The following is a 22377-nucleotide window of genomic DNA, read 5'->3' on the forward strand; positions in this document are numbered from 1 at the left end:
CCCCCTAACCCGTGGATTTCCCTAACCCCCAGATGTTGCGCCCGGTGCGGCCGGCCCCCCCTGCACCCCCCACGCTACGCCACTGGTTGTACCTTGGTTTTCGAACAGCTTACTTCTCGAAAGTTTTGGTTCCCGAACGCCACAAACATGAAAGTGACTGTTCCGGTTTACGAACTATTTTTGGAAGCTGAATGTCCAGTGAGGCTTCCTGCAGCGAATCAGAAGCCGCGCTTTGGTTTCTGAACATTTTGGAAGTCGAACGTCCAAAGGTACAACTGTAATTAGGTTGTGCTTTTCATCTGTAACTTCATGTGCATGAGGTACCGCCAGGGCTGTGCACCAGAACTGAATGAGGCCAGCTTGTGTGGACCCAGGCTTGGGCTGAGAGAGCTCTGGATTGCCCTGGGTCAGGTTGCTCCACCTTGAGCCAGCCAGGATTTGTCAAAAGGCAGCCTAGTTGCATGGTGGAGGTAGGTAGGAAGGAAGGAAGGAGAGGCAGGCAGGATCTGCTTCACTAGCATATTCCCTACAGGAAAGCAGCTTCCAGCCGGCAAGTAGAAGTTTTAGTCCTTCTCTCTGCAGTGTGGTCAGGAGCAGCGGGGAAGGAGATCCCGTGTCTCCTTGCTCCATCCCACCTTCTGCCCAAATGTTTAATTAGGGATGGATCCTAATTAGGATGGATCCAGATTGGGCGCATAGCCTCAGTATGCAGTATAATACTTTAGCCAGTCACTTTATTTGTGTATCTGTATACTGTATTCTTGGGACGCGGGTGGCGCTGTGGGTTAAACCACAGAGCCTAGGACTTGCCGATCAGAAGGTCGGCGGTTCGAATCCCTGCGACGGGGTGAGCTCCCGTTGCTCGGCCCCTGCTCCTGCCAACCTAGCAGTTCGAAAGCACGTCAAAGTGCAAGTAGATAAATAGGCACCACTCTAGAGGGAAGGTAAAGGGCATTTCCATGCGCTGCTCTGGTTCGGCAGAAGTGGCTTAGTCATGCTGGCCACATGACCCAGAAGCTGTACACCAGCTCCCTCGGCCAGTAAAGCGAGATGAGTGCCACAACCCCAGAGTCGTCTGCAACTGGACCTAATGGTCAGGAGTCCCCTTTACCCTTTATACAGTATTCTAAAAATTACTATAAAGTGATGTTCACAACAAGCAAACCCATACCACCTTAATCATCAGTATGTTATTACCGTGCAACCAAAGGCAATTCAAAACAATTTAATAATAAATCCCAAATAAGCTAGTGTTGTACCAAAACACACCATTCATAATTTATCACTAATACAAAGAGGAAACGTGGGGGTGGTGGCAACGGAATGAGCCCTTTTTAAAGGGCTGCGACATTTGGCACGCCACCCACACTTTGTCACTGCAAGTGGGTAGGAGGGCTGAGACTAAGAAAGGTCTCCCTCAGGCCACATGGTTCCTAGAAGAAGGAGAGGCTTCTGGATTCACATCAGTTTCCTTTGTTCTGCTTTTTCCATGGAAAGGAGCTAGGATCTGCAAGGGACTGAAACCTCATCCTTTGAAGAGCAGACGATCTTACTCAACTCTCCTTGGGCTTGTGAGATGCTGAGATGCGCCTGTTTGCAGCCACAATGATAAGGAATTAATTAATTAACTATTGACATTATTTAAAAAGCTGATTCTAACAATGCTGAATTGGATGTTATCCCTCTTTTCCTCCCAAAGGAGCCTAGGATGCCAAACATCAATGGTAAAAACAATATTCAGCAATCCAAATGCCTGAATCTCAATAATGAGGGAGATCAATGCACTTCACCAGGATGGGCATTGCACAAACTTGGAGCCAGCACTGAGAAGGCCCTGTCATGGGTCAATGCCAACCAGCAGCCCCTTAGTGGCAGCACCACCAATAAGACCTCACTTGCCAATTGTAGGGTCTGAAATGGTTGGTACGCGTTTCAGCCACCTTTTTGTTGACATGGTCAAGATGGTTACGATTTGCTACTGCCCAGAGTTCTTACAGGGTAGTTTTGTAATTCTTGCAGTCAATCAACAGAGTGAATGTTAGGTATGAAAAGTTAAATAGTCCAGGGCAAAAGGGATAAATTAACGGAGGACAGCAGGACCGGAAGGAATACATATTGCCATAAAAAATGGGAGACCCTCTAAGAGTCTCACATCACCCAACTGCCCCACTGGGATGGGCGGGTGGAAGGAAGTATTCCCTTTCAGATAATTAACTACTCATTCAAAACTGCATATACACAATTATGCTTTCAAGACTGTTTGCGCCTGCCAGTGTTTTGCAGTAGACATACTGCTTCACTTGCAAATTGGTTCATGCCACATAGCTTCCTGCTGAAAGCCTGTAACTTTTCATACGATAAATATCCCAGGTCTACTACTTTTTTGTCCCACTTTCATTGCACTACAGTGCAAGAGTTCTGCAGCTAGCAAAATGGTGGGAGCATTTGGGAGCTATCACAGAACAACTAATAAAGCGGAACGATGTCAGCCCAGCCCAGTATAAATTCACTATTACTGCATCAATGAGATGTTGCAGACTAAACCCCCACAACATTTTGGAGATGGCTTAAGGCAGTTGCCTGCAGTACTCCTGGCTCAATTTGCTCTATGGGTTAAACCGCAGAGACTAGGGCTTGCCGATCAGAAGGTCGGTGGTTTGAATCCCCACGACGGGGTGAGCTCCCGTTGCTCGGTCCCTGCTCCTGCCAACCTAGCAGTTTGAAAGCATATCAAAGTGCAAGTAGATAAATACTTCTCTGGCGGGAAGGCAAACGGCGTTTCCGTGTGCTGCTCTGGTTCTCCAGAAAGCGGCTTAGTCATGCTGGCCACATGACCCAGAAGCTGTACGCCGGCTCCCTCGCCCAATAAAGCGAGATGGGTGCCGCAACCCCAAAGTCGTCTGCGACTGTACCTAATGGCCAGGGGTCCCTTTACCTTTTATCAAATCTAATCACAAAACTATATTATTTAGTCATTTATTTATTTCACTATTGTATGTATAATAATATTTTGACTGTAAAAGTTTTGAAGGGTGGGATACAAAGCCTTGGAGACGAAACTGACTGATGGTTCATCAAATAATACACTTTCCATCCAACTATATGTTTCAAGCCATCATACTGAGGCATCTAATCATAGCCTGCATTTTTATTGAGGCTTGATCAGGGCCTGTATCTTAAAATGAGCTTAAAGATCTTCAAATGTTTCATGCCAGGCAGAAGACCAGCTGCCTAAGAATCTTGGCAATGTTTTTCCTCCTAGACAAGGGGGCCCCCCTGATTTATAGCAGAAAACAATTCTCAAAGTCAAAAAGGGAATTACAGGCTGAGAGCGAGGACACTGACCCTACATATTACAGAAGATAAAAAAAGCAGAGATAAACATAATTAAGAGTGAGTAAATAGTAAAATAAAACCATGTGCCTCCCATTAAACTTGAGCCATATTTTCCTAAGGTTGAAAGGTCAAGAGCAATGGAAAAGCATCTAGCTGGCAGAAAGGAAGAGAGTATTTTGGGAAGTCTTTTTCTAAAGTTGTTTCTTTCTTAAACTGAGATCCTTTTAAGATTTCTTTTCCTTTTAAAAGGTTATTTATGTTATGTATTAAATATATTGGCTTAAATGTAATTATGCAAAGGAATTAGAAACTAAGAAATGTTAAATCCTTATGCTAGATTCTTATTTCATATAGTTGGAAGAGATCACAGGGGCCATCAGCCACCAGCCAGGCCCCCCTGCCGGGCGGGAGACATCATTTAGAGCATACATATGGTTGTCAAGCTTTTGTTTAGAGACCTCCAAAGGAAGGAGATCTTTCAATGATGATCCTTGACATCTGTTTAAGATAAAAATTTAAGATTAACCATTTGTTTTGGAGGGCAATAGGGTGAGGTGAGCTGGTAATTAAGGTTCCTTGTTGAGACACATGTAAGATATATTACTACTTATTTGTCATTTATAGATAGAAGAATATATAGCTTTTTGTTTCCCATAAAAGGACAAGAAGGAAATGGGTGTATCTTTTGTGATTGGTTCTAGCAAACAGCCAATAGGAATTTCAACCAGGCTGATTGGACAGAGGCAGCCACAGGAGGAGCAAGGGGGCTGGATTAAGGAAATATAAGTGCTGGCCAGAATGGCAAGAGGCCAGGCCAGAGCTTGGTAACCATATACCACTGTGCCTCATATTTATTTGTCTGACAAATAAATTATTATTTTAATTTCTCTATTGCTGCGTTGAATATTTCATTCCAGCTAAGCGTTAACCACAAGCAGGGTGCTACAATACCACTCAAACCTATAGAACTGTTACATCTAAATTCTACACACACACACATCTATAAATTGTTTGTGAGGCAATAATGGACAATCTAGGTTCCTTAAAATCTCTGTGGAAATCAGATTTGAAGTATAATACTGAGCCAACTGAGTGGCATAAACTTTGGGGGAAACAGACAACTAAGACCATATCTGTAAGGTTGAAAGAAAACCACATAAAGATACTATCTTGGTGGTGTTGCACACCTCTCTTATGCAATAAAAGAAACCCTCAATCAAACCCACTATATTGGAGAGGTTGCCCAGCGCTTGGGATCTTACAACCACATGTGGAACTGCATGGTGGTTCAAGGTTTTTGGAGTTTAATAATGGATGAAGTCTTATTACAAGTCAAGTGGTTTTCTGTGATCCCAGACTAGCATAGTTAAACTGAAGTTTTAAAGGGCTAATTGTTTAAAGAATTATTAATCCTTGTTTTGGTGACCATCAGACAAATTTTGGCTCAGATTTGGAATACAGCTGCCAATGCACTTGTGGAAAAACTAAGCAACTTACAGACAACACACTAAGGACAATCCTGAGGAAACATGGTGCATTTTTATTCAACACATCAGAAACCGTGACATGACAAAGACACATCCATTGACTCATGGTAATCGCTGGAGTAAATCCACTGAGACAATGAGCATCATATTTCCTAATGCCTTCAATATTTACACATGATTTGTTAAGCACCTGTATGTGAATATCTTATGTACATGGAGTGAATGGCAAGCAGGGTGCAGGCAATAGGGAGTTATTTCGAGTTAGACCATTTGTCTGTGTTTACTACTGAAAATGGATAGACTATAAAAATAAGAGTGAAGACTGAAAGAGTGGCAGAGCAACACAGGAACAGTGGAAGCTGCCTCATATGGAGTCAGGCCATTGGGCCATCTAGCTCTGTATTGTCCACACTGGCTGGCAGCAGCTCTCTGGGATTTTCAGACTGAACCTGGGGCCTTCTGCATGCAAGTCACGTGCCGCTACTACTGAGCTACAGACCTTCCCAATAAACGATCCATCCATTGTTGACAGCTGTAAGAAAGAAAGGAACTATCTAGGGTGTAAGAAGCAATGGGGGGGGGCTTTCTCAGCAGCTGCAGCCCAATTATGGACCACTCTGACCTGTGAACAGCAGTTGGCCCTCTCCCTCATTGTGTTTAGCTGGTCAATGAAGTCCTTTAATTACAGCAGGCTTTTATTATATAATGCAGGTAATGTGTTCATTAACACAGGAGTAGGGAGGAGGTTTGCTGATCTGTACCTGTTTATCATGCAAACTTTATCCGAAATGGTTCTTGTTTAATTAAATTTGAATGATCTCAGCCTGGTGTGGTGATTTGCAAAAATAATGTCACTGTTTTAGATTTTCCTGACAGTGGCAGTGATTGCGTCTTACATATTGGATATGGTTATTTCCCCACTTCTTTCTTATTCCCTTTTTCCTATTTACAGTGCTGCTATTGTTCTTGGTTAAAGGTAAAGGTAAAGGGACCCCTGACCATTAGGTCCAGTCGTGACCAACTCTGAGGCTGCGGCGCTCATCTCGCTTTATTGGCCGAGGGAGCCGGCATATAGCTTCTGGGTCATGTGGCCAGCATGACTAAGCCGCTTCTGGTGAACCAGAGCAGCGCACGGAAACGCCGTTTACCTTCCCGCCGGAGTGGTACCTATTTATCTACTTGCACTTTGACCTGCTTTCGAACTGCTAGGTTGGCAGGAGCAGGGACCGAGCAGCAGGAGCTTATCCCGTCATCGCGGGGATTTGAACTGCTGACCTGATCAGCAAGTTCTAGGCTCTGTGGTTTAACCCACAGCGCCACCCATTGTTCTTGGTTGCCCACCATCAAATAGCCATTGCCCCCAAGCATTTTTACTTTATAAGTTTTATTTGCTTGGGGTGGGAAACAGAACCATTTAAAATCATTGTCTCTGCTTGTGAATGGCACAGATCGTCAGGAATACACATCCCCCATGGGAAAAACCAGGCATCCAATCATCACCCTCACTCTCCCTTTCCCTTTTTGCAGATGTGGATGACCACATACAGGTGAAAAGTTGGCAACGGAAGTAATTGTGAGTGGGGATTTCAACCTAGATCTACCCAGCCCTAGTCCATCACTCTGTTAGTCTCCTTTTGCAAAAGGAGCTCTGTTTGACACTGACCGCTGGGATTAAAAGGGGCAGGTATAAAGCTTCCTTTTTACTTTGAATCAGGTGGCTTGTTGTGACGTTTAGTATCCACAGCATACTGGCTCCCAACCAGCATTCCACTTGCAGATCATGTGCACATAAACAAAAGGACTGTACTTACGCACCCTCTTCCTGCTCCTCCCCCTGTTCAAAAAGAATTTGCTCGCTAATCCTTCACTTAAGTAATTGGTGTGCAATGAGAGAACTCAGTCTTAAGGTGTGGTAACTTCAGGAATTCATCCTTCCACATTTGTCCAATTCATATGATTCAAATGCATGGCCGCAAGACAGATGGAAGGAGAGCAGAGCCCGCCAGCCAGGAACCATGGCCGTTGCATTGTGGGCTGCATTTTTGCTCTTTATCGGTCACTCCTTCCAACTTGGTAAGTCTTTGCTTGCTTAAGTTGGTGAAGAAAAGTTGACTAGCTGTTCTTGGCTCCTAGTGCCTGCACCAGGGATGGGGAACTTGGGGGCTCCTCTGGAAGTTGTGGGACTCCACCTCCCACCAGCCTCCCAGCTAAGATGAAGGATGATGGGAGTGGTAGCCCAACAACATCTGAATGGCCATAGCTGCGCCCACCCCCATTTCTAGCAAAGAAAGAATGTGTCCTGAAGACCTTTTATCTATTTGTAGATAAAGGTCCTTTCAGGGCTTTGCGGGGGGGGGGGGAGTATAAGCTGAGAAGGAAATCCTGTTTTCCAATAAATTCATGCATGCAAGCACAGGAATATGTTGCTTTGATAACATCAAGCAAAAACTGGCAAAAGGCAAAAGGTCAGCCTAGATGAAGTGATGCGATTAGGTAATTTTATGTTCTGGAGTTGAGTTATTATGAGAGAGTCATGGAATATATGTATGTCAATTAATTTTAAATGACCATGTCTATTACTTATATCAAAGTGTGATAAGCAAGGACTACTGAGTTCTTGGGTCCTTATTCTGCCGTGGGTTCCCCAAAGCCCTGACCTGCCCACACACTGGTGAGGTGTTAATGAGGTTCATATAGGTTCACATAGATCACAGACACCTCGTTTGATTTGTGCAGCATTCTAGCTCTTCGCGATTACCAGGACCCAGAATTACAAGGCATTAGGAAGTTGTGCTATATATGCAGGCATTTCTGAGTATTGCAACACAAACTTTGACCTTGGATAAGTCAAGGAAGTGACCTGCCCTATCATTGGTTTAAGCTGATGGCTGTCAACTGAAATGATCAGCTGATATTTCCTCAAAGGAGAGGGTAAGGCAGGGGTCAGCAAACTTTTTCAGCAGGGGGGCGGTCCACTGTCCCTCAGACCTTGTGGGGGGCCGGAGTATATTTTTTTGGGGGGGAATGAATGAATTTGTATGCCCCACAAATAACCCAGAGATGCATTTTAAATAAAAGGGCACATTCTACTCATGTAAAAACACGCTGATTCCTGGGCTGTCCGCGGGCTGGATTTAGAAGGCGATTGGGCCGGATCCGGCCCCTGGGCCTTAGTTTGCCTACCCATGGCATAAGGAAAGGGCTAGGGGGTGTCTTCCTGAAAAGGCAATCTACCTGTAAATTGTGGAGCTAGAGGTGGTCAGTAAGGAGGGCAGCAGAAAAGAAAGCAGTTCTACTTAGTACGGAGGCAGCCACAGTCAGAGGTGAAATGTGTCAGGAAATTAGAGAATCAGGTCAATGCAAAGAAAAGTTGAAAGCATCAGGATACCTTTAGCTAATTGAGGATTCCCTCTGTTCCAGTCTCCCAAGCCTCCCAATTCAAAACTGTTTTCCTCAAACCCCTATCCTTTCAGACCCCATTCCTTCAGGCGAATTCATATCCATTTAGGAAATGTTACCTTCAGGTACACAGAAAAAAACTCTGCACTGTTGCTTTAAGAGCCACCTAACCTGTAGAACTGGATTTTTAGAGCTCTACCAGGAAGCTGCGCAGAGCTTTGCTTAATAAAGCTGTTTCTTTAACCATCGGCTGTGTGGAGCAACCACCACCACCACCACTACTACTACTACTATTATTATTCATTTGTTCCCCACCAGTCACTCTGGGCAGCTTAAAGCATATGTCAAAATATAGTAAAACCTTAAATCTTAAAAAAGCTTGCCTATACAGGACTACATCCAGATGTCTCCTAACAGATATCCAGTACACAGCATACATCTGCAGCCTGTATAACGGGTGGGGAATTGGCCCATTTGGGTGGGGCTGCCCACTTGTAACTCGTCTGACATCCGGTGATTCAAAGTTCCTTTGCAGTCCTGCTACTTATTTGGTAGATCTTTGAAGAAGATCTTCTGCATCCTGGTATGAGTTCAAGCCAGATCTGCAAACCACAGGGTGGGTGAGACGCTAGATTCAGTTTGCATTTAAAGGTGACCTTACTCAATCTGCTCTTTCTAAAACACAGCCATGATTCAAAATTCACCCTTCTGTGAATTTTGCAACACAGTTCTCCGGCCAAGTTATCGGTACAAAAATGTGTATGTTTGGGTAAAATTAGCCAATGCAACTTACAAACATGCATCGTATTAGAGAAAATAGCTTTGGAATCACGTTATATTAAGCTACATTGCCTAGAAGAATACTGATGAATTTTCATGAGGACTTTTTAAAAAAGAAGCAAAATGCAAACTGCTATGGAAATATGGAGAACTTAACTAAATACTGGGGAGGGGGGGGGATGAGAAATGGAGAGAAACCAAAACCCATCCCAACCATCTCACTCTGCATCTGGGCCTGGCTTGAATCCAGCCTTTCCCATCCCCTGAATTCTAAGTATATACAGTATTCATCAGGATTTATCCTTTTCAGGTGAAAGTAGCATATTTGGAGAGCTCTTTCCTTCCAGAGTTCTTCATTTGTTCACTTCCCCCTTCTCATTCATTCTAAGGAATCCTGCTTCCTCCACAAAACGTGACACTAATTTCGGAGAACTTCTACACTTTCTTGACATGGCACCAGTCTCCAAACTCGACCAACAGCACTCAGTATGAGGTGGAGAAAAGTAATGGGTATGCTGACATTTTCTTTTCCAAGAACCACCTCTTTTGAACTTATACTGAACCAGACAATCAGTCCACCTAGCTGAGCGTTGTCAACACTGAGGGTCAAACTTGCCAAGAAGTTAACTGCGTGAGTGCAACTAATGTTCCTGGTTTTTGTCATTTGTGCAGCAGCTGTAGGACTGTGGAATGATGGGGAGGGTAAGTTTCAGTCTATTCACCCACACTCCCAGTGCAACAGTACTGACCAAAATCGCCGCTTGAAAATTATTTAGATTTTAAGGAAGGTCTCTATGGGTGTTCAGAGCAGTTTCCCTTGATGTGTTTTCTTGGGGTAGGGGTGGTGCATAGGTGACAAAGGAAAGGGCCTTTTCAGTTGTGGCTCCCCCATCTGTGCCACTCTCTTTTCAGAGGCCTTCAAGTAAAAACATACTTTTCCTTTCAGGCTTTTGATTGGACTACAGTGATGTTGCTTGCTTTTAGCTAGGCTGCCAATGTTTTATGCTGCTCTTACTTCTTGCTGCTCCTTGTCCATTTTTTTTTAATGAAGAACATATGTTTTCATGTAAATGTGTTTTTTCTACAATGTGTTTTAGTTGTTTATGCTTATGGTCTTAAATATGTTGCAAGCCTTTTGGATGCCTTTGTGCATAACAAGAAATGACCATGTTCAATAAATAACAACAACAACAACAGGGGGTAAATCAGTGCTCCAGGTATGGAGGTACACCATTGGCTCTATCCTGGCCACAGTCTTCCTGAAAGCAGTATCATTTTGATCATGACTGAAATCATGAACAAGAGATTAACTTTCAGGGTAAGCCCTGGCCCAAGCCATGTTGCTGCTAGAGGCAAAACCCCAGATGGCAACCCCTGTGTCCTAGCCCTCAGCACCTTCTGGTGGCCAGCACTTGGCCTTGCCGGGTGCTCACTGTTGCTGGGTGCTTGCTCTTTGCTGCTCCTCAACCCCACCACTGGCACACTCATGGATGGCAGCAGCAAACCTATACTTACACCTGGGCTGCCCCAAAGAGGGCAAGCAAGAAGAAGGGGTGAGCAGAGGAGCCTGCCACAGCCACTCATGAGCCTGCCACTGCAGCTGCCAGAGTTGAGGAGCAGGAGGCAGCAAACACCCAGCAGAGGGTAGCACTCTGCAGCAGCAAAGGGCAGGAGCTGGCTTTGGCAACAGCAATTCCACCTGCGAGGGGGGAGGCATGATGGTGTGGGGGTAGAAGGTGCAGGTCACCACCCGACAAGCTTCTTGCTTGTCTTGCCACTTTGGGCAGTGGTGACTCTTCCTCCTCTCAGGGTGCTACCCTTCACAGACAGGCTGGTTGTGGGTGTTGTTGTTGTTGTTGTTTAGTCGTTTAGTCGTGTCCGACTCTTCGTGACCCCATGGACCAGAGAACGCCAGGCACTCCTGTCCTCCACTGCCCCCCGCAGCTTGGTCAGACTCATGCTGGTAACCTCGAAAACACTATCCAACCATCTCGTCCTCTGTCACCCCCTTCTTCTTGTGCCCTCCATCTTTCCCAACATCAGGGTCTTCTCCAGGGAGTCTTCTCTTCTCATGAGGTGGCCAAAGTACTGGAGCCTCAGCTTCACAATCTGTCCTTCCAGTGAGCACTCAGGGCTGATTTCCTTCAGAATGGAGAGGTTTGATCTTCTTGCAGTCCATGGGACTCTCAAGAGTCTCCTCCAGCACCATAATTCAAAAGCATCAATTCTTCGGCGATCAGCCTTCTTTATGGTCCAGCTCTCACTTCCATACATCACTACTGGGAAAACCATAGCTTTAACTATACGGACCTTTGTTGGCAAGGTGATGTCTCTACTTCTCAAGATGCTGTCTAGGCCTGTCATTGCCCTTCTCCCAAGAAGCAGGCGTCTTTTAATTTCGTGGCTGCTGTCACCATCTGCAGTGATCATGGAGCCCAAGAAAGTAAAATCTCTCACTGCCTCCATTTCTTCCCCTTCTATTTGCCAGGAGGTGATGGGACCAGTAGCCATGATCTTCGTTTTTTTGATGTTGAGCTTCAGACCATATTTTGCACTCTCCTCTTTCACCCTCAATAAAAGGTTCTTTAATTCCTCCTCACTTTCTGCCATCAAGGTTGTGTCATCTGCATATCTGAGGTTGTTGATATTTCTTCCGGCAATCTTAATTCCGGCTAGGGATTCATCCAGCCCAGCCTTTTGCATGATGAATTCTGCATATAAGTTAAATAAGCAGGGAGACAAAATGCAGCCTTGTCGTACTCCTTTCCCAATTTTGAACCAGTCAGTTGTTCCATATCCAGTTCTAACTGTAGCTTCTTGTCCCACATAGAGATTTCTCAGGAGACAGATGAGGTGATCAGGCACTCCCATTTCTTTAAGAACTTGCCATAGTTTGCCATGGTCAACACAGTCAAAGGCTTTTGCATAGTCAATGAAGCAGAAGTAAATGTCTTTCTGGAACTCTCTAGCTTTCTCCATAATCCAGCGCATGTTTGCAATTTGGTCTCTGGTTCCTCTGCCTCTTCTAAATCCAGCTTGCACTTCTGGGAGTTCTCGGTCCACATACTGCTTGAGCCTTCCTTGTAGAATTTTAAGCATAACCTTGCTAGCGTGAGAAATTAGTGCAATTGTGCGATAGTTGGAGCATTCTTTGGCACTGCCCTTCTTTGGGATTGGGATGTAGACTGATCTTCTCCAATCTTCTGGCCACTGCTGAGTTTTCCAAACTTGCTGGCATATTGAGTGTAGCACCTTAACAGCATCATCTTTTAAAATTTTAAATAGTTCAGCTGGAATACCATCACTTCCACTGGCCTTGTTATTTGCAGTGCTTTCTAAGGCCCATTTGACTTCACTCTCCAGGATGTCTGGCTCAAGGTCAGCAACCACGCTACCTGGGGTATATGAGACATCAGTTTCTTTCTGGTATAATTCCTCTGTGTATTCTTGCCACCTCTTCTTGATGTCTTCTGCTTCTGTTAGGTCCTTTCCACTTTTGTCCTTTATTATGGAAATCTTTGTACGAAATGTTCCTTTCATATCTCCAATTTTCTTGAACAGATCTCTGGTTCTTCCCATTCTATTGCTTTCCTCTATTTCTTTGCATTGCTTGTTTAAGAAGGTCTTCTTGTCTCTCCTTGCTATTCTTTGGAAATCTGCATTCAATTTCCTGTATGTTTCACGATCTCCCTTGCATTTTGCTTGCCTTCTCTCCCCCGCTATTTGTAAGGCCTCATTGGACAGCCACTTTGCTTTCTTGCATTTCCTTTTCATTGGGATGGTTTTCGTTGCTGCCTCCTGTATAATGTTACGAGCCTCCATCCATAGTTCTTCAGGCACTCTGTCCACCAAATCTAAATCCTTAAACCTGTTCCTCACTTCCACTGTGTATTCATAAGGGATTTGACTTAGATTGTATCTTACCGGCCCAGTGGTCTTTCCTACTTTCTTCAGTTTAAGCTTGAATTTTGCTATAAGAAGCTGATGATCTGAGCCACAGTCAGCTCCAGGTCTTGTTTTTGCTGACTCTATAGAGCTTCTCCATCTTTGGCTGCAGAGAATATAATCAATCTGATTTCGATGCTGCCCATCTGGTGATGTCCATGTGTAGTGTTGTCTCTTGTGTTGTTGGAAAAGCGTGTTTGTGATGACCAGCTTGTTCTCTTGACAGAACTCTATTAGCCTTTGCCCTGCTTCGTTTTGATCTCCAAGGCCAAACTTGCCAATTGTTCCTTTTATCTCTTGACTCCCTACTTTAGCATTCCAATCCCCTATAATGAGAAGAACATCCTTCTTTGGTGTCACTTCTATAAGGTGTTGTAAGTCTTCATAGAATTGGTCAATTTCAGTTTCTTCAGCGCCAGTAGTTGGTGCATAAACTTGGATTACTGTGATGTTAAAAGGTCTGCCTTGGATTCGTATCGAGATCATTCTATCATTTTTGAGATTGCATCCCAGTACAGCTTTTGCCACTCTTTTGTTGACTATGAGGGCCACTCCATTTCTTTTACGGGTTTCTTGCCCACAGTAGTAGATATGATGGTCATCCGAACTGAATTCACCCATTCCCGTCCATTTTAGTTCACTGATGCCCAGGATGTCAATATTTATTCTTGCCATCTCATTTTTGACCACCTCCAACTTACCCATGTTCATGGTTCTTACATTCCAGGTTGCTATGCAATATTTTTCTTTACAGCATTGGACTTTCCTTTCGCTTCCAGGCATATCCGCAACTGAGCGTCCTTTCGGCTTTGGCCCAGCCGCTTCATCAGCTCTGGATCTACTTGTACTTGCCCTCCGCTCTTCCCCAGTAGCATGTTGGACGCCTTCCGACCTGAGGGGCTCATCTTCCAGCGTCATAACTTTTATATGCCTGTTGTCTTTGTCCATGGAGTTTTCTTGTCAGGGATACTGGAGTGGCTTGCCGGTTCCTCCTCCAGGTGGATCACGTTTGGTCAAAACTCTCCACTATGACCTGTTCATCTTGGGTGCCCTGCTCGGCATAGTTCATAGCTTCTCTGAGTTCTTCAAGCCCCTTCGCCACGGCAAGGCAGTGATCCATGAAGGGGGGTTGTGGGTAGGGTGGAACAAATGCTAAGACAAGAGATGTCATAGTACTATTGCATCTTCTGCTTCTAAGTAACAGATCTTATCCTGACTGGATCAAAGAGCCGTCCTGCAGAAGAAGGAATCTCAGAGGAAACCGAAGCTGCCAGCTTCATCTGTCAGACGTTTTCAGTTTTTACCAAGCCAGGGTGAGAGCCCAGGATGGAGGCAGGTGGTCAGAATGGACCTATTCGGATTGGCTGCAGCCATACAAAGACAGTAAGGAAACTTTTTCTGTCGAAGACTTGAATTGGGTTAGGTGACCATGCATGTACTACTTTGCAGAAGAAAGGCGGCTCCTTCTGAAGGGGTGTCCTGTCCATCTCTGGTTTAAAACATAATGTAATGTAAACATGGATTTAATGTGGCACGTCGTCTAGCCCTGACATTCAGAAGAAAGCGCAGAGATTAAAAGTGCTGATGATGGTGAGATTTGAGTTGCCTGTTCTGTCTGGGGCACTGAAAGGTGAAAGGGAACCTGCCAAATGTATCTCCTTCTTTTCCTCTCTCTTCACAGCTGTTGTTGGCCCCCTCATTCTCTCTCTGGCTGCTGCAGATCGTAGCATTACAGTATCCGTCTCTATGCCCCAGATCCTACTGAAGGAAAATGACTCATTGGATTTCACATCCCTTCTAAAGATCCTGATCATCCTCAGTAATGAAGGGGGAGATTTCCACAACGTAATGTTGTGTGAAGATGAACTGAACAGCTGCTGGGTTTGTTGTTGTTGTTGTTGAACAAGACTCTCCCTTTCCTTGATGCCCATTTCCTTGAACCAGGCAGATTGTATTGAATGGGTTCACACAGGGGTGGAGAACCTCAGGGCCAGAGGCTAAAGGCGTCCTTCCTTGGCCCTTGAAACTCTGTCTTGGCCACCCTACTCATTGTCCTTGCTTTGCATGCCAAGTGTTTTTGCCTGGCTGGAGTGTTTCCCTTAACATCGATAATATTTCTTGCTTGCCTAGATGGAAGATAGTAGAAACTAGCCTATTGTACAAAAGGGGAAGTTGTGTTTGTTGGTCCACCCACTTTTGCCCTGGCCCCACCCAGCACTGGCATATGGCCCAGAAAGCACTACAATTCTGAATTGTTTAACGGTTAATCCATCTTTGCAGGGGCCCCTGGGAATTGTAGCTGTGAGAGGAATAGGTGGTGTCCTAGCAACTCCCAGCACCCTTAGAAAACTGAAATTCCCAAGATACTTTGGGAGAAGCCATGACTGTTTAAAGTGGCATGAAACTGCTTTAAATATATAGTGCAGATGGATCTTAGTGGAACTTACTTCTAAGAAGAGATGCATAGGACTACAGTGCAACTGGGTTTTCTTTCTTTCCTTTTTGTAGAGGCTAGATTTGGACCAGGGATTTCCTGATCCACAACTCAGTTTCTTAGCCATTAGGCCACAACAGAAATATCTAATTGTGGTTTTCACTGACCTTCCTCAACATGAATGACCACCAGATCCAATTGGAGTACTGATCCCACCATCCCTGACAACTGGCAATGTTGGCTGAGGCTGATGGGAGTTGTAGTCCAACATCTGGGGAGCACTAAGTTGGAGAAAACCTGTTTGCCTACAGCCTTATCTAAAGGCTTCCAGTTTAAAAACTGACCTTAAAAGTGACGCTAGCCTTTTGTTATTTCTAAGAGCATGGAACTGCTTTGACACCCTATGTGTCTTCTTTCCCAAGATGGATAGCAAACAAAGAAGAATAAATGTAACAAAACACATCTTTGAGAATGTGAAGCCAAATACCAATTATTGCGTCAAAGCAGAAGTTGCCAACCAGCCAACCAGGGAAGCTGTGCGTTGTATTAAAACGCCACCTAGCTCAACGGGTAAGAGACAAAGAGACTTCACCCCCACTCACTTTGGACTGGGGTAATCTACCTAATCTTTGCTGTTTTTGTGCACCACCCCAATATCTCGGTGTGCAAGAGACTCCAGGCATGCCTGTGCTTACCCAGGGTTCAGTTTCCTAGGAATAAAGGTCAGCAGAGACTGTGCTGTCTTTAGAAGATGTGGCTTTATGTGGCGGCTAACAGATTGAGGTTGAATCCTGACAAGACAGAAGTCCTGTTTTGGGGGGACAGGAGGTGAGCAGGTGTGGAGGACTCCCTGGTCCTGAATGGGGTAACTGTGCCCCTGAAGGACCAGGTGCGCAGCCTGGGAGTCATTCTGGACTCACGAATGACGCATGGAGGTACAGGTCAATTCTGTGTCCAGGGCAGCTGTTTACCAGCTCCATCTGGTACACAGGCTGAGACCCCATCTGCCTGCGGACTGTCTCATGAGAGTGGTGCATGCTCTAGTTATCTCTCACTTGGACTACTGCAATGTGCTCTATGTGGGGCTACCTTTGAAGGTGACCTGGAAACTACAACTAATCCAGAATGCGGCACCTAGACTGGTGACTGGGAATGGCCACTGAGACCACATAACACCGGTCTTGAAAGTTCTACATTGGCTCCCAGTACATTTCCGAGCTGGGGACGCGGGTGGCGCTGTGGGTAAAACCTCAGTGCCTAGGACTTGCCAATCGTATGGTCGGCGGTTTGAATCCCTGCGGCGGGGTGAGCTCCCGTCTTTCGGTCCCAGCTCCTGCCCACCTAGCAGTTCGAAAGCACCCCTAAGTGCAAGTAGAGGAATAGGTACCGCTTTATAGTGGGAAGGTAAACGGCATTTCCGTGTGCTGCGCTGGTGCTGGCTTGCCTGAACAGCTTCGTCACGCTGGCCACGTGACCCGGAAGTGTCTCCGGACAGCGCTGGCTCCCGGCCTCTTAAGTGAGATGAGCACACAACCCTAGAGTCGGACACGACTGGCCCGTACGGGCAGGGGTACCTTTACCTTTACATTTCCGAGCACAATTCAAAGTGTTGGTGCTGACCTTTAAAGCCCTAAACTGCTCCAGTATACCTGAAGGAGCATCTCCACCCCCATCATTCTGCCTGGACGATGAGGTCCAGTGCCGAGGGCCTTCTGGCGGTTCCCTTGCTGTGAGAAGCCAAGTTACTGGGAACCAGGCAGAGGGCCTTCTCGGTAGTGGCACCTGCCCTATGGAATGCTTTCCCACCAGATGTCAAAGAGAAAAACAACTACCAGACTTTTAGAAGACATCTGAAGGCACCCCTCTTCAGGGAAGCTTTTAATATTTAACAGACCATTGTATTTTAATATTTGTTGGAAGCCGCCCAGAGTGGCTAGGGAAACCCAGCCAGATGGGCAGGGTATAAATTATTATTATTATTATTATTATTATTATTATTATTATTAATAATTTTGGCTTTATGCGCAATCCCTGGAACATAACCCCTGCGTAAGTTGAGAGTTACCTGTATACTGAAAATATAAAAGTGGGATGGCTGTCTCCTCCACTCCTCTAAATATGGACTAAATTAAGATTTCAATATCTTTTTTTTTAATAATATTTTTTATTAAACTTTCCATTTTAACAATCCAATCAGATCACATTAAATATTCCAAATTATACAAATACATATCATATAGTCCAAATATTTTGCCAAATTATAATTTTTTGTTGCGGCTTCCCATGCTTCAATTTCAGTGGGGTCCAATCATCTTATGTTTCCACTGCCTTGAGTTTACAATAGTTCCTTCTTTAAATCTTCCTGTTGTTATCCTTCCTAAGATTTCAGTATCAAGGCCGTCAGGATTAGCTTTCCAAAGGTTAAACTGCAATGGACCTACTTATTCCCCGGGAAAAGCCCTCATTCACAATCCTGATACAATGGTACTTGAGTTTATGAACTTAATCCGTTCCGGAAGTCCATTCTTAAATTGAAACCATTCTTAAACCGAGGCGCGCTTTCCCTAATGAGGCCTCCCACGGCCGGTGCCCTTCCACTGTTTGGATTCTGTTCTTAGATTGAGGTAAAGTTCACAAACCGGGACACTGCTACCAGTTTTGCAGAGTTTGTAAACTGAATCGTTCATAAACAGGACTGTTCTTAAACCGAGGTACCACTGTAGAATAGAATGGTGTTAATTGAAGAAAGGTTATTTTTTCTCCCAACTTTTCTTACCCCATTTCAGGTGACTACTGGACCCTTTCTGTTATAGTGTTGGCCTCTGTTTTTGGACTCATCCTGTTGAGTGGGGTTGGAAAGACTTTCCTTAAGCAGTACATGCAACTGAGCACCTCAGAAATGGATCTTCCCAAATCCCTGGTGAGTAGCAATTGTTTGCTTCAGCTTGGCACAAATATCAACAGATCTGCATCCTTTTTTGATAGAATGTATGCTTTGAGCCAACTCTCTTGTGGACACATACAGCTGTTGTTGTGGTTGTTGACAGGGACCCAAGGCAATTTACAGATAAAAATAAGAACAGCTAAAAACATAGAAAAAATAACAATTAAAAACAATTAAACATGTGTGTGTGTGTGTGTGTGTGTGTGTGTATAGAAGGTGTCAGTTTCCCCAAGCCTGTTGGAACAGGCTATAATTCTTACATGTATCGTCCTTGGACATCAGTATTTTGCATACCCTACAATTTTAAACCAGTTGCCACCTGTGAAAGTCTCAATCTGCATTTGCAGCAAAGTGAGTTGGTAGTGAGGAGAAGAATTCTGAAGTGATAGGATGAACTGTGTCATTTCAGACTGCAGGTGGAAGAAATTGCAGTCTTAAATGCTCCCCTCTGGGTGGGTGGGGGGAATCCCCTTGCAAAAAGACATCTAGCATAGCAAGAAGCAAGCTGGAATAGAAGCTTTTTCACTGATGCTTTTATTAATAGGCAGTGTTTAAAAAATAACGGGGGAGCCTTAATATTGTGGAGCAGCAGATTGAAAAAACAGAACAAGCAGTGTGCCATTCATGGGAAGGCTTGGACAAATAAGAGAGCCTTCATCTGGCACCTGAGCAACTGGAGAGAGTATTTCACAAATGGGAGAAGCCCCTCTCTATCTAGTCACTACCTACCTTGCCTTTGAAGAGAGGGGTGCCTAGAGAAGGACCTCTGATGGACCTATTTTTGCCCATGAAATTTTATGCGGTAGCATACTGCCCTGTTGAATTTCTTCCTGGTTTACAGAGGAGCAACAATCTGTTCATTTCTCCACAGGTTTTTCTGAACAGGAATTCATCTGCTCTGATACCTGCACTTCATTTGGAAGCTGATTCCGTAGTTTTCATCTCAACTACTGTGCAGCTGCCCTCGGAAGACGGTCTGCCAACAGAGCAGGAGAACCCCCAGTTCCAACTGATTCCAGGCAGTTTAGGTACTCAGGGATCAAGTGACTATTGTCCAAATGGTTTTGATAAGGGCAATGAGGACCCCTCTTGCTTGTCAGTTGCTGTTGTAGACTCCCTCTCCTCAGGAGGGCTGGTGAGGGAAGATTATTCAGCTGATGAGGACTTCAGAAGTGCTCTGGGGCTCTTGGAATCTTCTGAACACCCATCACCATCACCGGGAGGATTTCATTTTGGTGGCTTGGAGACAGTCTCTTGGGAATGCAGAACTAGCTATAAAAGTGGCCAAGTGAGATGGCTGCCTTCATCTGGGGCTGATATTCCCCTCAGCTCTTTGAAGCTGCAGGCTCATCTAGACACACAAGGCCTTGTGTACAGTCCAGGACCTTCTGATATAGTGAAAGGCTGCGATACCTACCCAGAGGCCCCAGCCAAGCAGGTCGCTGAGTTACAGGTGTACCGGGATCAGAGCAGTTTCTTAGAAGATGCAGAGCTTTGTAGCAGCTCCAGCCTGGAAGCCAAAGACAGAAAGGCAATGAGTTTCCCTGGCTATGAACTCCACCCACCCATCCTTTTCTGTGAAACGTAGTTTTTTGATGTGTCAAATAAGCAACTGGGAAATGCAGAAACCCCAGCTGCTGTCTCACCTTGCAGGAGAAGGTGGGAGCTGAAGAAGAAAGAGAGAGGTCTGTCCTGACGGGTCTTCAAAAGGGTTACTGGCCTCTCTTTCCCTCCCCTCCCACTATATCCCACTATATTTTGCTTCCTGACATGCACAGTTCCACCCTCCTCCAGCTCGCCACCTCATCCTGATCCCTGGCAACTGATGTCTCACTCTGCCTAATGGTAGGGCAGGCACTGAGGATGGTGAGACAGCAATCTGACTCATGAACCTACCTAATCCAAATGTAGCCATGTAACTGGAGTGCACAAAGGAGAGCCAGAAAATTGTAAGAAGGAGTAATGGTAGAATTCCTCCTTCTCATGTGCCTCATGTGTGTTAACCCTTACGTACTACCAAGGCTCCAAGGATACTCCAAACTAGGAACTTTGGGTATTACTGTATTTGAAAATTCATTGTTAGATTTGTAGATCTTGTGTTCCCAAACTGTGTGGCTGCTGTCAGTGGGTCTTTTGCACTCATCATCTTCCCAGTTCCCATATCAATGTTATAGAAACTCGGGTTCGCTTTTACAGCTGAAGTCCCACTCAAGGGGCTCAGAATTCCCCAAGGTCTGCTCTCAGAAAAATAAAAGGAGACAACAACCAAGTAAAGGTAAAGCAAGGCTGGCTGCTAAGCCTGATCCTTATTGAATGGTTGCAACAGAGATTCCCCCCTCCTCCAACAGGAAGAAGAGCCGCAAACAAAGTGGGTAACAAGTTCTAAAACTTCAGAAAGTGTCCCATCCTCTTTACAGAAAGACCACCCAGAAATGTAATAAAAAGTGGTTGTTCTGTGAAATCGGGAGCATGCATGGATTACATGCTTTCCAACTTGTCTATCATGATATTTTATAAATTGCTTGTCTCATTCATTCATACTCTGGACACATTTGCCATTCCTGTAGATATTGCAACCATCTCTGTCTCCTCTTCTTTCTTAGCCTATTCTTCTTGCACTGACTCAAATCTCTCCCCTTTTATACACAAAAGAACTCCATTTGGCAGGTTTCACCTTCTTCTGGCAAGTACCAAACCTGCCAGTTGCCCATCAGCAGTACATTTAGGAGTTCCTCACTACATAGGTGGCTGCCGGAGTCCGATATGGAACGAACTTGGCTCCTCCATTCCCCTTTTGGCTCTCTATAACATTTTGACATGAGAATCATTCATAAAAGACATTATTCGTTTATAAAAAACATTTATTTTCTAAGGGGAAGGTTATAAATTGATTCTTTCTGGGTGGCATGTACATTCCATTTACAGCACATACACTTCCTGGTTGATGCTTGATGGAAGGCGCTGACAGCTCAACAACGGAGTGTTAATTATGTATCTGCACCGTTCTGCAAGGTGCTCGCTGTTGCAAAGAAGAAGCTAGCAAGGAGGGCAAAGGCATAGGTTCCTAAGGAAAAACGTGGTTTTTAAAAAGAATAGCATCTTGGTGGCCATGCTTGTAAACTCCTGTTACCTTGGAACAGTTCCTGTGACATCAGTACAATAATGCTTCCAACCTTGCTAGAAGGTACCTAGGCATTCCACTTACCTGAAACAGGAAATTTCCACCATGCCTGGACCTTACCAGAGTTCCACTTTTGTGCAGTGCTGGTCTATTCCTTGCAGTTGTACATAGGAGGATGTCTCCAGACTGTAAGTCTCTTGTGGGAGGGATTCAAATTGTGCAATTAAAGTAGATAAAAGTGCTCTGCCGTCCTTGGCCTGAAGGCATCAATAATGATGGGATTGGGGGAATTAAATCTCAAGGATGCACAGACATAAAGTGGCTACAATATTTGTCCAGTGCATTTTGAACACACACTTATTCAGTGGCCCTGCATGTAAGAACAACGAACATACCTTACTGAAACATTTAAACAATATGCAAATATTGTTGAAACTAATATTATTAAAGCAGACCCTTTGTAAATATATGCCGGTTGGCTACATTATTCCAAATATCAGAGGCACTATGCCGCTCACTGAGGAGAGTGTTGTGTGCTCAGGCCTTGCTTGCACAACGCTCTCCTCATTGACTGATATTCAGTGAAAGAAAACCAAGCCTCCCTTGACTAGGCCAAGGCCCACCTCATCTATCATTCGTTTTCCAGAGTTCAGTCAAATGCCTTTACAAAGGCTTTACTTAGACAGACAACATTACAACATTGAGAGTAGTGAGGATTTTGAAGGACGCCTGGTTTTCAGTTCTTATATTGCTTTTAAAAAGTGCAGATTAGGTAAATTTGCCTTTAAATGAGAAACTGGATCAAATTTCTTCCCCATCCCTACTCATCATTGACCCTTTGAGTCTTCTGATTCAACATACAGTGGTGCCTTGGGTTATGAACTTAATTCGTTCCGGAAGTCTGTTCTTAACCCGAAACCGTTCTTAATCT

The 22377-nt window shown here is 44.8% G+C and overlaps 1 protein-coding gene and 1 long non-coding RNA gene across 3 annotated transcripts; both read left to right on the plus strand.

Annotated features, from left to right (window-relative positions):
* Positions 1–91: 91 nt before the first annotated feature.
* Positions 92–1662, plus strand: LOC307208050. Its single transcript, XR_013834949.1, has 2 exons — positions 92–285; positions 1501–1662. It is a non-coding gene; the product is annotated as an uncharacterized lncRNA (long non-coding RNA).
* A 2650-nt stretch (positions 1663–4312) lies between these two features.
* Positions 4313–21687, plus strand: LOC307208028 (interleukin-20 receptor subunit alpha-like). 2 transcript variants are annotated; one of them, XM_079962330.1, is made up of 7 exons: positions 4313–6896; positions 9392–9512; positions 14146–14330; positions 14629–14828; positions 15804–15951; positions 18168–18301; positions 19197–21687. In XM_079962330.1, the coding sequence occupies exons 1-7, from the start codon at positions 6839–6841 to the stop codon at positions 19911–19913; spliced, it is 1563 nt and encodes a 520-aa protein (XP_079818456.1). In that variant the 5' UTR covers positions 4313–6838; the 3' UTR covers positions 19914–21687. The 2 variants fall into 2 exon arrangements, with proteins under 2 accessions (XP_079818456.1, XP_079818457.1); XM_079962331.1 differs by having other exon boundaries at positions 14152–14330.
* The last annotated feature ends 690 nt before the right edge of the window (positions 21688–22377 follow it).

This window comes from Podarcis cretensis, assembly GCF_951804945.1.
Source record: "Podarcis cretensis genome assembly, chromosome: Z".
Taxonomy (NCBI): Eukaryota; Metazoa; Chordata; class Lepidosauria; order Squamata; family Lacertidae; genus Podarcis; species Podarcis cretensis.